The sequence below is a fragment of the Amphiprion ocellaris genome, chromosome 5 (assembly GCF_022539595.1).
Source record: "Amphiprion ocellaris isolate individual 3 ecotype Okinawa chromosome 5, ASM2253959v1, whole genome shotgun sequence".
NCBI lineage: Eukaryota > Metazoa > Chordata > Actinopteri > Pomacentridae > Amphiprion > Amphiprion ocellaris.
The window spans coordinates 35,197,316-35,210,672 of NC_072770.1; the positions used below are offsets into that span (position 1 = coordinate 35,197,316).

Here is a 13,357-nt window from a genome sequence, read left to right on the forward strand (position 1 = left end):
TCGTAATATTTGGAGCACATCGCTGGCAGGAACTTTCTCAGCTCTCTAAAATTTCACTGGTGAAATCCAGATGGAGGATTTTACTGTGTAAGTGGAAAAGGTGTCACTTCCTCCAACAATAAATCTTTAAAGAACACAATGCAAATGAAGAGATGTGTGAAAGTTTGTCTTCCTGTGCATCTGCTGCTGCGGCTGTCATTTATACAGTTTTTCTCCACCTACACATCTCAGTGCAACATGTTTGCACCTGTTCTTATCAAACACATTTTTGGAAAGATTTGAAGTTTCTAACTGGTGTACAAGTAGAAGAGGTAGATTGCAGGAACACAGGAACTTCCAGAGTGCACAGAACGTCAGCAAAGGATCATTATATAAGAGAACCTGAGGGAGGATTTTTTTTCTTTCTATTTTATACAGCCGGTAAAGGATTTCTGCTGTCTTTACCTTCTCTTGCTCTGTAATTGAATCTGGCTATTATTAAAGACTTTCCGTGGGTGCTAACATTAACCTCAAGATTAAAAACACTTTAACAGTCCATTGACTGACCTCTAACCTTTGAACAAGTGCACAGTTACTCGCTCTTTTTGCCATTACACAGACCATTGCACCTGATATCAGTGAGTGCTGTTCCTTATCTGTAAATTAATTGCCTGTGTGTGAACCTCTGTCTTGGCTGAGTGGAGGAATTTTTTGTTTGAGTCACAATCCTCCGAGTGGTTCCATCAGGTGTTGAAGAGGAGGCCTTAGACAGATTATCAAAGGACCATCGGAGGCTTTTATGTTCAGCTGACGGTTCAACTCTCCCCCCGAGATTTGTGTTTTTTTAAGTCTTTGACTCAAAGGAAGAAAAGAGAAAGCAATTGCTCACTGTTGATCTCTCGTACTTCTCACTAGGTGGCACACTGATCAAAGTTATGCAAAAATCAGTGGAGGGCACTTTGCCCCTTTTACGCCACAGTGGAGGGAGCTTTCTGTGTGATTAAAATAAAGTTATGTTTTATTTATACATCAGACTCGGAGAGAGCAGAGATGATATTTTTCTCATGATAATTTGTGCTATTATTGGAAAATAATTACATTTTTATTGGTAAAAGTGCAACCTGTGGACATTTTATACAGATGAAATGTTAATATGATTGGCTGGAATTAATTATGTAACACATTTTGCCTTTTAAATGTGTGATGATTTGGATTCATGGCCCCAAGTAACTTCACAGCCTTGCTTGTGGAGGCAGTGGTGGATGTTTAGAAGGAGATACATATATATATATATATATACACCTGTCCACAATGATAACAAATCTGTTGCAGTCACTCAGAGTGCAGTACTCCACTATATATATATATATATATATATATATATATATATATATATATATATATATATATATATATATATATATATATATATATATATATATATATATATATATATATATATATATATATATATATATATATGTGCATGCACACATGGATTTGTCACAACTTCTTGAAAAAGAAACTTTTCAGGCTGCTGTCAGTGAGACAGCTAAGAGAGGATGTTCTCATTCCATTGTTTGGAGCATGCATCAAAGCCACCAGGTGGTGGCAATGTTGCTGTGGGCAAAATGAAATCCCTCCTGCAGTTTCTGCTTCCTCATTGGAGCTTCATGCTTTTATGTAGAACCAGTTGTCACAGTGTGATTCAGTTTGCTCCATCCTAAAGTGCTGGAAATGGGTTCACCTCATCTGACTATTTATGATCTCTCTGGCAAAAAAAACCCCTTACACCACTTGCTGTACATTTGTAGATTAGAGACTTGTGCAGAGGTGCCTTTTTGAAAAGTTATTGAGAGTAAAACCTTCAACATTAATGTCCTGAGCTGAGAGAAGTGTTTGATCTGTTAGCTGGTATTTTCAGACATGCAAATCAGACATTGCATCATAATCTGCAGGATTTCATGTGAGAAGTAGTCTGATCTTCATAGTTTGACCTAAAGCGTGACATCGCTGTCCGCTGACGTTTTGTTTTTCACAGTTTGCGTTCCATTATAGGTGAAATCATAAAGGGGTGTTAATTTACACCTGGAGATCAGTTACTCTTCATGATGCTCAGCCTGAAAGACTAAGCTGCACAGGGTCTTTTGTGGGTCTGCAGAGAGTTTTCTAAAGTCTAAGAAAATCACCTTGATGATGTCATCTTGAGACTTCACAAGTATTTTTTGGGGCATTTTATGCCTTTTTAACAGAGCCAGACAGCAGAGATGTGACAGAAAGCCAGGGGAGAGAGAGATTTGGAATGACATGCAGCAAAGCTCCCCTTCTGGGCTTGAACCAGAAATATTACGGTTCACGGTTGGTGTCTGAAACGCCCCAAGACTACAAATTATTACCAGAAAGTCTGATTCTAGAAACGAGAGGTGTGGAAAGATGGGGGCATTCTTGGGGTTTAATGAAATATGCTGTGGAGCTGCATTATAGGAAATGTAGGGTTGAGGGATTTTGGAGCTGGACTGATAGTATGAACTAAAAGTCAGGAGATCTATTGGTCTCCACTGTTTTGATCATAATTTCTTCTTCTGTCTGGTTGCACAAATCCCTCAACCTTATGTGAGTGCAATACAAACAAACCTCTAATATGCTTCAACATACATTGCTAGGTTTTAGTCCTGCACAGAGACCTGACCCTAAACAACATTCCACACCTTTGAGATAACCTATAATGAGCCAAATCTTATCAAGAAACATCAATAAATAAAATAACTAATGCACTAGTGACTGAAGGGTTGCAAATTTTTGCCCACAAATGTGATTACAAGTAGGTGTGATGTCAAAATGTCTTAAAACTTCAGGACACACTGTGTATCTCAACATTTTAAGGATTAGATTTCAATACCACATTTGTATTTATTGCTTCTAAACTACTGCAGGCAGTCTTCAGAAGTTGTTACATTACACAATGCCCAGTGGTAGTTTGAATTTTATACCTAAATGGTCAGCGGTGTTCCCACTGAGTTGTTTTAAATTACATATAGGTCTTTTAATGAATGTGCTCCGGCACTGTAAGAATAGACTGAATAAATTACTCCTGTGGCCGTACGTAAACAAACTTAAAACAGCAAGGTAATCAAATCCTTAATTTGGCTTTTTGGATGTATGCAGACTTGTTATAAAAGTGTGAGTTTTCCAGAAGGATTATTTTTTAACAATTCGATATGGTGTATCCTATTGAAACTGCAGTGTGGAACATTTGCAGGGAGAACTGGAAACTTTTTCTGCCCTGCAGGCCTCATTGTGAAGATGTTTTCCTCCAGGCTGCCCTGAGGCCTTTACTGTTTTACCTTTAACAGATTCACTTGTTAATAAAGAGAATAGTGCACAAGGAAATTAAGAATCTGTCTGAGGCAAAATGAGTTCAGTTTCTTAGCAGCCGTATGTCAGATCTTAAAGTCAACACAGTCCTTCAAGCAGTCCACAATCAACAGTTTTAGTAACTTCTTTCAGAGATGAATAACATTTGAAGTTTGAATACAAGTGTTTTCGAAGCTTAAATTTGATTTTCTAGATATGCAATGATCAGCCACAACATTAAAACTACCTTGTTAACCCTCATGTTGTCCTGGGGGTCAAAATTGACCCGTTTTAAAGTTTGAAAATGTGGGAAAAAATGTATTTTCACAGTGAAACTTCTGATGTCCACATTTTCAACATTTTTGGGAAATTTTTGAACATTTTTTGGTGGAAAAAAAGAAATGGTAAAAATGTTTCTTTAAGAATATTCACAAAAAATCAACCAAAATCCAGCAAAATTCGTTGAATTTTGGTTGGAAAATATCAGAAGTTTGACTGATAAATATGTAATCATTTTAGATATTTTTAAGATTTTTTGGAAAGATTTTTACTACTTTTTTGAAAATATTTGCAAGAATTTTCTTGCCAAATTTGGGGGATTTTAAAAAAAACTTTTAAGGGAAACTTTTACGGAATTATTGGAATTTTCTTCCTGAAGGTTTTGCAAATTTTCAGAAATTTGGGGAATTTTTTTTGCTGAATTTTTAAATTTTTTTTAAACAAGGAAATATTTTTTGGTGCCCATTAATGAGGACAACAGGAGGGTTAAAATCATCCCCCAAACAAAACCACAACAGCTCTGACCCGTCGGGGCACGAACCTGTGACCTCTGTTGGTGTCTGGTTCTGGGACGCTGGCAGCAGATCATTCAGGTCCTGTAGGTTGTTGGCGGGGCCTCTGTGGACAAGGCTTGTTCTGGTGCTTCGGATGCTTGATTGGGACTTTGGGCTTTTTTTGTTACTCAAACTGTTCCTGAACAATTGTGGGAGAAATTCTGCTTCGGGAGAATACTGCTGTTCCTGCAGGGGTGTATGGTTGATCTGCAACAATGTTTAGGTACTCTACCAGTCAAATTTTGGACACGCCTTCTCATTCAATGGTTTTTATTTAATTATTTTCTACATTGTATATTATTAATACTGAAGACATCAAAACTAAGAATACATACATATGGAATAAGAATACATATGGAATTATATTGTAAACAAGAAAGTGTTCATCTTCAGTATTATTGTACAATGTAGAAAATAAAACAAATGAATAAAAAGCATTGAATGAGAGGATGTGTCCAAACATTCGACTGGTAGTGTACGAGTGAAAGTTCCAACCAGATGAATGGTAGGACCCAAAGTATCCCAGCAGACCATTGTTTTCTAACAAGATGACCGATAATACACACTTAACCTGTTAATGGTTTTAATATCGTGGCTGATTGATGCTAATAAATTGTGCATGTTATGACTGGATGTCATATAAAAACACTATATGTGGTTTATTTATTTTGCAGGGTGATAACATCTGACCAGTAAAAACAGTTAGAAAGCAACCTCTTGCTCATTAATATTTTCTGCTTCATGCCCTTGGCCCTGAAAATAAACTGAAAATAATTTGCTCACTAATAATAAACGAAATAAAAGCCGTAAATATGTGCAATATGATTTAATATGCCGGGGTAAGCTATTATAAAGCATTTCATGATTTGCTGATATTCTATATAAGCTAACAGCACACATGCAGTTATTTTCAGATTTCTGCATGCCTGAATTAAATGCTCACAAAGCTACTGACATTATCAATGTCAGCAATACACGCTTTGTAAAATCCATAAAGTTTTAGCTGAAATGCTGAAGTGAAATCGTGACCATGGTAAACATTACACCTGAAGAGATTAGGATAAAGCTTTTTAAACATGCCAAAGCACTGACAGACCAAAGCAGAACCTCCATTTGATGATACTCTTGACGAACACTTTTCTAACATAAATCTGATTTTACACATTTCACACGCACATGATTGTTCATTGGCCATTCTTTCTAACAAGTAACAAAGCAGGATACAAGACATGCACAGTGGACATGTGGTAGACTGCATCTTTGTGAGACTGACTGAATTTAGTTCCGTGTATGGACGTAAATCTCATTACATCAGATACAGTTTTAGTATCTAAACAAGTCAAAACACGATTGTTGCATTGTGGGAACTGTGGAAATGAGAGTGAAATGCGGACTTGAGGGACTTTTGTTGCCATGGACAGAGAAGAGACGGCTGGCAGTCTGCCTCAGCTCCTGTCTGCCTGATTGTTTTGGGCAGATTTTCTGATTCTTCAGAGCCTCAGTTCTGGGGAAACGCAACAACACACAACAACACACACAAAATACAGAACCCATGCAGTTTTGTCATGGTCAATCTCCTGCTGAAAATCTATTGTCACAATTATTCACTCTATGTTCACACATTAATGGGTTTGCCCATGAAGACAGATGAATGCTTTGCACACACAAAGGCAGTTCTGCATCACAAATGACTGTCATAATAAATCAAATGCTTTTTGAAGTACATATGTTGTCCCCTTTGAACACGAGTTGAAAATACCGAAGCTTTAATCGGACACTTGACTTATTGGCATTTTACTTTATACCCAAAAGACCTCACACACAGCTTTGAGATGATTCAGGGTTGAGAGTTGCCATTTAGATTGGGGTGGAGTTGTTCGTCAATAGGTATCATAGAGGTGATGATGCAGGTGAAGATGATGATGATGAGGCTAGAAAAGCTGTGGATTGGATGTATAGAAAATAGCTGGTTCTCCAAAACAGTTTCACTCTAAAAAAGCAGGAGTGGCCAGGAAAAATAAGTAGAGCGATTAAGGAGCACAAACCTGCACATCTATTATTTCGTCAGTCAAATGCACGATAAAAAAAGTCCCTTATGACTGCACAACAAGCCGAGCATGCTCTCCAGGATGTAGATGATTTCTTGTCAACAGTCATGAGAAAACAGCAGATTCACCACAAGATGCAAACCCCTGGCAGAAGGTTGGAGTTGTTGAAAACACACACAGACAAACCAAAGTTCAACTGACGAACTGATGAAGCCAATGACCCAAAACATCCCATCCGTCAAACATGGTGATGCTTTTGTTGTGATTTCACTGCTGAAATGAATGCGGAGGTGAACAGGAGCATCGTGTGTGGTCAGATGCATCAACCAGCTGCTTTCAACAGAACAGCATTTGTAAACATACAACCAAAGCCAAAGATCTTTTCAACGTGAGGAGTCTGATGCTGATGCTGCTCTCCACTAAAAGCAGAGAGACTCAGTGACAAACAGGAGCTCAGAGCTGCAGTGAAACCCGAGAGCATCGACAGGGAAGATGTAGGATGGCTCCATGTGTTTGTGTCTAATTACTTTTCATCCCTGAAGTTTGGCCACAGCGTTTTTAAAGGGCTACATCTCCAGTACAGTTTTAGAATGATTTAAGCTCACTTGAATTACAGCTGAGACTTAGGCGTTATAAACAGTATACATTATTGGATTTCAAATTGAATTTTCTAAAGCACAGAACCTAAAAAAATGTATCTCCATCCAAATGCCTAAATACACTTATAGGTCTGGATCTTTCAAAGGTTTTGGCAAGTTTTATCTTTCTTCTGATCGATCTGCACAGCCATGAGATTCATTCTACATTTCAGAGACATTCTCTCCTGACATTCTGACTTGAATTCCTTGGGGAGAAAAAACGGCCAATTTCTCGGGGGCATTACGTCGTACAATCAGTGGGTGAATCGGATCCTCCTGAGGACAGTGAGCACAAAGAGCCCAACAAGAAAATTATAGGCTTGTGTTGATGTTGTCAGATACAGAGCGAGGTTCATTTATTTCTGTGAAAAGCAAACTTCTCGCAGCTATAATTGATCTGTCCAAATCCCTGCTTTTGAACAAACCTGCAGTTAACTTTGCAGTGGCATGTTTTTGCAAAGATTCAACATGAACGTTTTGCTAGCTCTCATCCCAAGTGCAGGAGATGCCCCCTGGTTTAGGTTCAATGCAGGCTTTTGTGCCTCCGCAGCATTGTGTTGTGTATTTATCTGGCATTGGTGTAATTGAAATGTAGCCGAGCTTTCTCGCTCCGTCTCCTCTCCCGGGATTGCCTCGGATTCTTACAGACTCACCCATCCTTTCATCTGATTCGAGGCCTTTTGGGATGGAAATGTGACGTTTTTGGAGCCTCCTCAAATTGCTTTGGCAGAGGCCGGCTGCCAGCCGTCTCTCACCACTGGTCTCCAAAGCAAGCACGAGCAAAAGAGTCGTTTCATATTCCTCCTCATCACACTTCCTGGTGGGACAGCTCGCTGAACTCATTTGAATATGTTTGACTGTATTTCAGACATCTGCATTCTAAAAACTCCCTCACTCATATTTTGTGTGATTTCACAAATTAACAAGAAACCTGTACAGAAAGTGGAGCGGGTATTTTTTCCCACAGCAGGGACAGTTTTTTATGAGTGAGCTGTTTTTTCCTTTTTTCTATGCATATTATATCCTCCTTTCACAAAGACTGTACCGGCTGACAAAACACCAACATGCCTCATTAGAGTTCATTGTTGATGTTGTTTTGCTCCTGTGGGTGGCTACAAAGATTGTAATGAGCTGTTCGCATCTCACAGTCACCAGCAGCTCTGGGCCACCTGTGTGTGGGAGTGAGCTTCACAAAAAAATACAATATCCCTCTGATTTGTATGATTGCGTATATCATTTTTTACATTCAAAATACAGTGAATGGCGAATAAATGGAAGACACTCTGCTAGAGACATTTTTTAATCAATTGTAACATGGTTTCATTTACATATCAAGAAGAGACAAGCGATGTGGTATTTCAAAAAATATCTCAATGTTTGTAGACCTTTTTTTAAAAAAAATGTTAACATTTAACCCTCGTGTCGTCCTGTGGGTCAGAATTGACCCGTTTTAATGTTTGAAAATGTGGACAAAAATATATTTTCACAGTGAAACTTCTGATGTCCACATTTTCAACATTTTTGGGATTTTTTTTTTTTTTTTAGCATTATTTGGGAGAAAAAAAATGTTAAAAAATGTTTAAGAACATTCACAAAAAATCAACCAAAATCCAGCGAATTTTGCTGGATTTTGGTTGATTTTTTTTTGTAAATGTTCTTAAAGAAAACATAAGAAGTTTTACTGATATATATGTAATCACTAGATATTTTTAGGATTTTTTTTTGGAAGATTTTTCTCATTTTTTGAAAATATTTGAAAGAATTTTCTTACCAAATTTGGGGGATTTTTTAAAAACAAAACTTTTAAGCAAAACCTTTCAGGAATTATTGGAATTTTCTGAAGTTTTTGCAAATTTTCAGAAATTTGGGGAATTTTTTTTGCTGAATTTTTATATTTTTTGGTGCCCGTAACAGGAGGGTTAAAGCTGAATTATTAATAATTCTGGTGTTTTGCAGTGGCCTTTATTGACTGAAAAAGCTGCAAGTTAGAGTGCTATCACTTTACAGTTAACTAATCTTTAGTATAGTCTGATATGTATTTATTCTTTTTTGGAGTAAGTATTTGTGTAAAGCAATTGTAACACAATAGCCTTCTAACTTTGAAATGTTCTGCAATTTTGAGGGATATTCACGAAATATTTGTAAGTTTTATTTTCTTTGCAGCTGCAAACTTTGTTATGTTGTCGATCAGTACGCTGTGCGACAGACTAGTTTTGATTGATTTGATAGACGGGTGGACCTTGGAAGAGGGTTTACCAACATTATGACCCTCATGTATGCATCAAAATATCCAGTTATTTCTCTCTGCAGAACAAACTGACTCAAATATTTTTTTCCACTTAAAGAAGATCTTAGTAATACCTCTTTTCTGATGTGGATAAAAAATGTGATTTGACAAATTATAAAATCTGACTGACACTGCAACAGCAAAAATATGTGCAAAAAAGCAAGCTCGAAAGCAAGATAAAACCAATTTATAAAGAAAAAAGTATACAGAATACTAAAAGGGAAGAGAAAACAGAATAACGACTTATACAATCAAGCTCTAAAATAAAATATATAAAAATACTAAAATATGAAGGCCACTAAGAGCAACCAAAGGCCATTGAAGACATGAACACCTTGATATTTCTGTTAAAAGTGTCAATGTAAGAGGAGCATTTGATTGAATGAAGAAGGCTTTTCCAAAGCGAAGGTGAGATCCCTCCAACCCACCGGCTCCATTGTGGAACAGTTAAAAGCAGCTGTTCTGAGGATGTAAATGGCCTTGGTTGACCTGTGCATGGCTTTGTGAATACATGAAAGGACCTGAAAATCAATTCTGTATTTAACAGGTAGCCAATACAGGGACGCTAGCGAAGGTGAAAGCTTTCCAACAAACACAATCATAAATATCTAGACCTCCGAGGGTTACTGGAGATGTCTCAATACACCAAGATTTGTCCTCTCCTGACAGAAAAAACTAAACATTGAATTCACAAACGGTCAGCTTCAGCAGGCCATGTTGAACGCTTACATGTGCTTCTGACTGAGACCAGTGATGTGAAAACAGGGTTTGACTTTTTCTCACTTGCAAATTCTCTGCAGAGGACAGGGGTGTTCACTCATATGCTGCTGCCTTGTCTGGTTTGCTCCAATGAGAATATTAAATGTAGAAGTGTAGGAGACTTGCAGATGTACACCTCAAAGCTGAACCGCAATCAAACATTGATCAGGGATGTCAGCAGCCTGGAGACCGGAGCAATTTGTAATTTCACAAGTGAGAGGCAATCAATTATTGCAAATGGTTCTGCGAATTCAAACTTCAACATGTTTTGTTTTGTTTCTTTCAATTCGATCCGATGCTTTATGCTTTTGGTCAAAAGACTGTGGCATTCTGATTGTGATATGGTGTGCTGACATATTCAGGGTAGTCAAAGCTGCCTTTATAGAAAGCCGCCTGTCTCCTCCATCATGTATCACAGTGTCTCACAGAATGTGCTGAATAAAAATTGAGACGTAGCAGAGAGGAGAGGAGGGTGTGTCTGCTCTCCCAGTTTGACAGCGTATCATTTTCGGCGGCAGCGTCGCCATTACCCAACGCGTTTCGGCCATCTTTGGGGCCGAGAGGTAGCCCGCACCTTGTAAATGTTGAATGTCAAATTAGAATCCAGTCATCAACCTGTGTCGTAAACATTTTATTTCCCCTCCACACCCACCCATCCTGCTCTGATTTGATGCCGTGTGCTCGTAAACATGCCTCTCTCTGCTGCGCTTCTGCGGTTCAAGAGAAGGCCGGAAGGTGTGGCTGTAAATCTTTGATCATCTGGTTGAAAAGCCGACCTTGACTGTCTTCAGTGAGTCACACGTTGCCTCAGTCGCTCTGTCACTCTTGCCCAAATTGACCTCTTAGCCTGAACAGTGGTGTCAGTGTGAGAGAGAAAGTGATGCTTGACTCGGAGCAAATGTCCTGACAGGTTTCAGATTTCTGTGTGTGTTCTGAAAAAACAAGCACAGAAGCTTATTAGTTTGTTAAACTGCTGGTTCGCTGACAGAAAATTACAGTAAGTAGCTATAATTTTCATAGTCATTTAATCTGCTGATTGTCTGGTTGATAAAATCATTGTTTCTTGAAGATCTGGTTGTTTAAATCACTTGTTCTGTTGAACCAACAGTCAAAACCCAAAGGAAGTAGTTTGATGTCTTAGAAAAGTAAAGAAACCCAACAGTGATTGTTATTTTAGGAGCTGGAAGTGCATTTTATCTTGAAAACATTCATTCACTGTCAAAATTGCTGCATTTTTTTGTGGCTATTATGATGATCAGTGAATCATTTCCACTCCACAACAACTTTTGTTGTCTATAGTTCGTATCAATAGTTGATCAATTGTGAGGATTTGCTGTGTGTGTTCTGTTTTCCATCATTCTAAAATTGCTATCTTTGGCCTTCGGTTTTTGGACAAAACAAGTCTTGTTCCTTTTTCTGTTACTCTCCTTCCATTAAGTGCACCAAGGAAACTCTCGGGAAGAGAAAAAGCAATATTTTTTCAAACTAAAAGAGTGTAACTTTAAAATGTATTTGCTGGATTTTTCAAACACGCTTCTCTCTGCAGACAGCTCAGTAAATGTTTTCCTTTTTGTTGTTTTCCTCTGAGAAAATGCTCTTGTATCACTCCACTGGTTTGCTTTGAAATTTGTATATTTCAGCAAAACTTGTCAGTATTGATCAGACGTTTCTACATCGACGCCCACAAGCTTTGACCAGAGAGCTTTCTGCAGACCCCTGAGCAATCTCTCTGCTTCTTGACCCTGCATTGTGTTAATACAGTTTGAGGCAAAGAAGAATAGACATTATTACTGGCACTGTGTCCATTACACAATGGATTATATAATGGGTTGAATACGAGATTCTGTGTCTTAGTAATGGATTTAGCCTAATGATCCCCCTCTTGTCCAAAAGAGGGATTATTCTGAGGAGAACAGTGGAGTTGTAACCATGAAGTGTCTCGAATCACACAAGTCTGATCCAGAAAATGCCACCAATGAGAGAGGGAAAAATGCTTTACAAAACATTCAAGAGCTCCTTGACCCACATGAGTGCAGCAGGAAACACAGATCCACTCCCGTGCTTTCATGTTGTTTGACGTTTCACCGCCACGACTCTCTTTTCCCTGTTTTGCAGCCGTCCAGTCGCTGAACAGCCTGAATGACCAGATCGCTCAGTTCATGGTGACCCGACCTTGTAGCCTGACGGACGAGGACGAGGCCTTCATACCGGGAGAGAGGGATACCTTGAGGAAGTCCATGACCCTGATGAGACACCTGCTCATGGATGCTCAGGTACAGCCGCCCTCCTCTCAGCAAGGTCACTCAGCAGAATGCTCATTCCTCTAATCAAAAGCCGTCTCAGAGAAACTACAAATAATGTTGAGCCCAGGGGGAGATAACGCAGCTCGGATGGATAATTACAGATAGATGACAATGAGTTTATCAGGCACACAGTGGGACAAGTCACTGATTACTACAAGTGGGATTTTGCTCAATTATTGCTCCCTCAGACAGTGTATTGTTTGACAAATTTAAGGTTGTGAATTACTTTTCAGTTCTTATTATTATGCATGCTTACATATAGAAACCAGAATCAGTGCAGTGTACCCATCACAATACAGAAATCACACATTTACTATAATATTGACAGAGACAGAGACTAAATTTTGGACATGGAAACTAAGCAACCATTCTCATTTTTGATATCTGCATATTACAGTGATTTCAGCCATTTCATTGAAATATAACTCTCTTAAGTTATATTATTCTATTATCTCTTCTTATCATAGTTTGTACCCTCCTACACTAACCCAAACCTGATTAGATGATTGTATTGGCAGCGTTATCGTTTCTATTTGTCGTAAACCTAGTAACATTACAGTGGTAGCAGAGAGCTGCTTCCCTGAGCCCAGTTCTGTCTGGTGTTTTTTCTTCCTTCTCACTGTTGCCAACAGCTTTACTCAAAGGGAATCCAAAGGAAACCTTGAATTTTTGGGGTTTCTGTGTTTAATATTTGAAAGGTCTTAGCCTTACTATATGAGGTGCTTTGAGGTGATCCATGTAATGAATTGACATTATATGAATAAAATTGTATTGATTGAATTAAATTTCACATAAACTATCAATAGGAACTGGTTTTTGAATACACCTGCAGAAGTAGAGCATGCATTTGACAATAAAACCTAATTTTAATCTCAAAAGTCAAAAGTTTGGATACACCTTCTTATTCAATGCTTTTCATTTATTTGTATTATTTTGAACATTGCAGATCAATACTGAAGATGAACACTTTATTGTTTACAACATAATCCCACATGTATTCTTTTATAGTTTTGATGTCTTCCGTATTAATCTACAATGTATAAAATAATTAAATAAAAACCATTGAATGAGAAGATGTGTCCAAACTTTTGACTGGTAGTATATGTGGACATCATTTTTATTTTTTTATTCATAATAATAATACTAATAACAATAA

General features: G+C 38.0%; 1 protein-coding gene across 3 annotated transcripts in view; it reads left to right on the forward strand.

The window, feature by feature from the left end:
* Nucleotides 1-13,357, forward strand: part of LOC111588010 (kazrin-like) — a 117,675-nt gene that overhangs the window by 11,477 nt on the left and 92,841 nt on the right. For all 3 annotated transcript variants that reach the window (XR_008601634.1, XM_023298106.3, XM_023298107.3), the window contains exon 3: nucleotides 12,014-12,171. Coding sequence is in view for 2 of the 3 variants with exons in the window: in XM_023298106.3 (XP_023153874.3) it covers nucleotides 12,014-12,171 (158 nt within the window). In the remaining variant the exon portion in view is untranslated. The remainder of the gene's footprint in view (nucleotides 1-12,013; nucleotides 12,172-13,357) is intronic.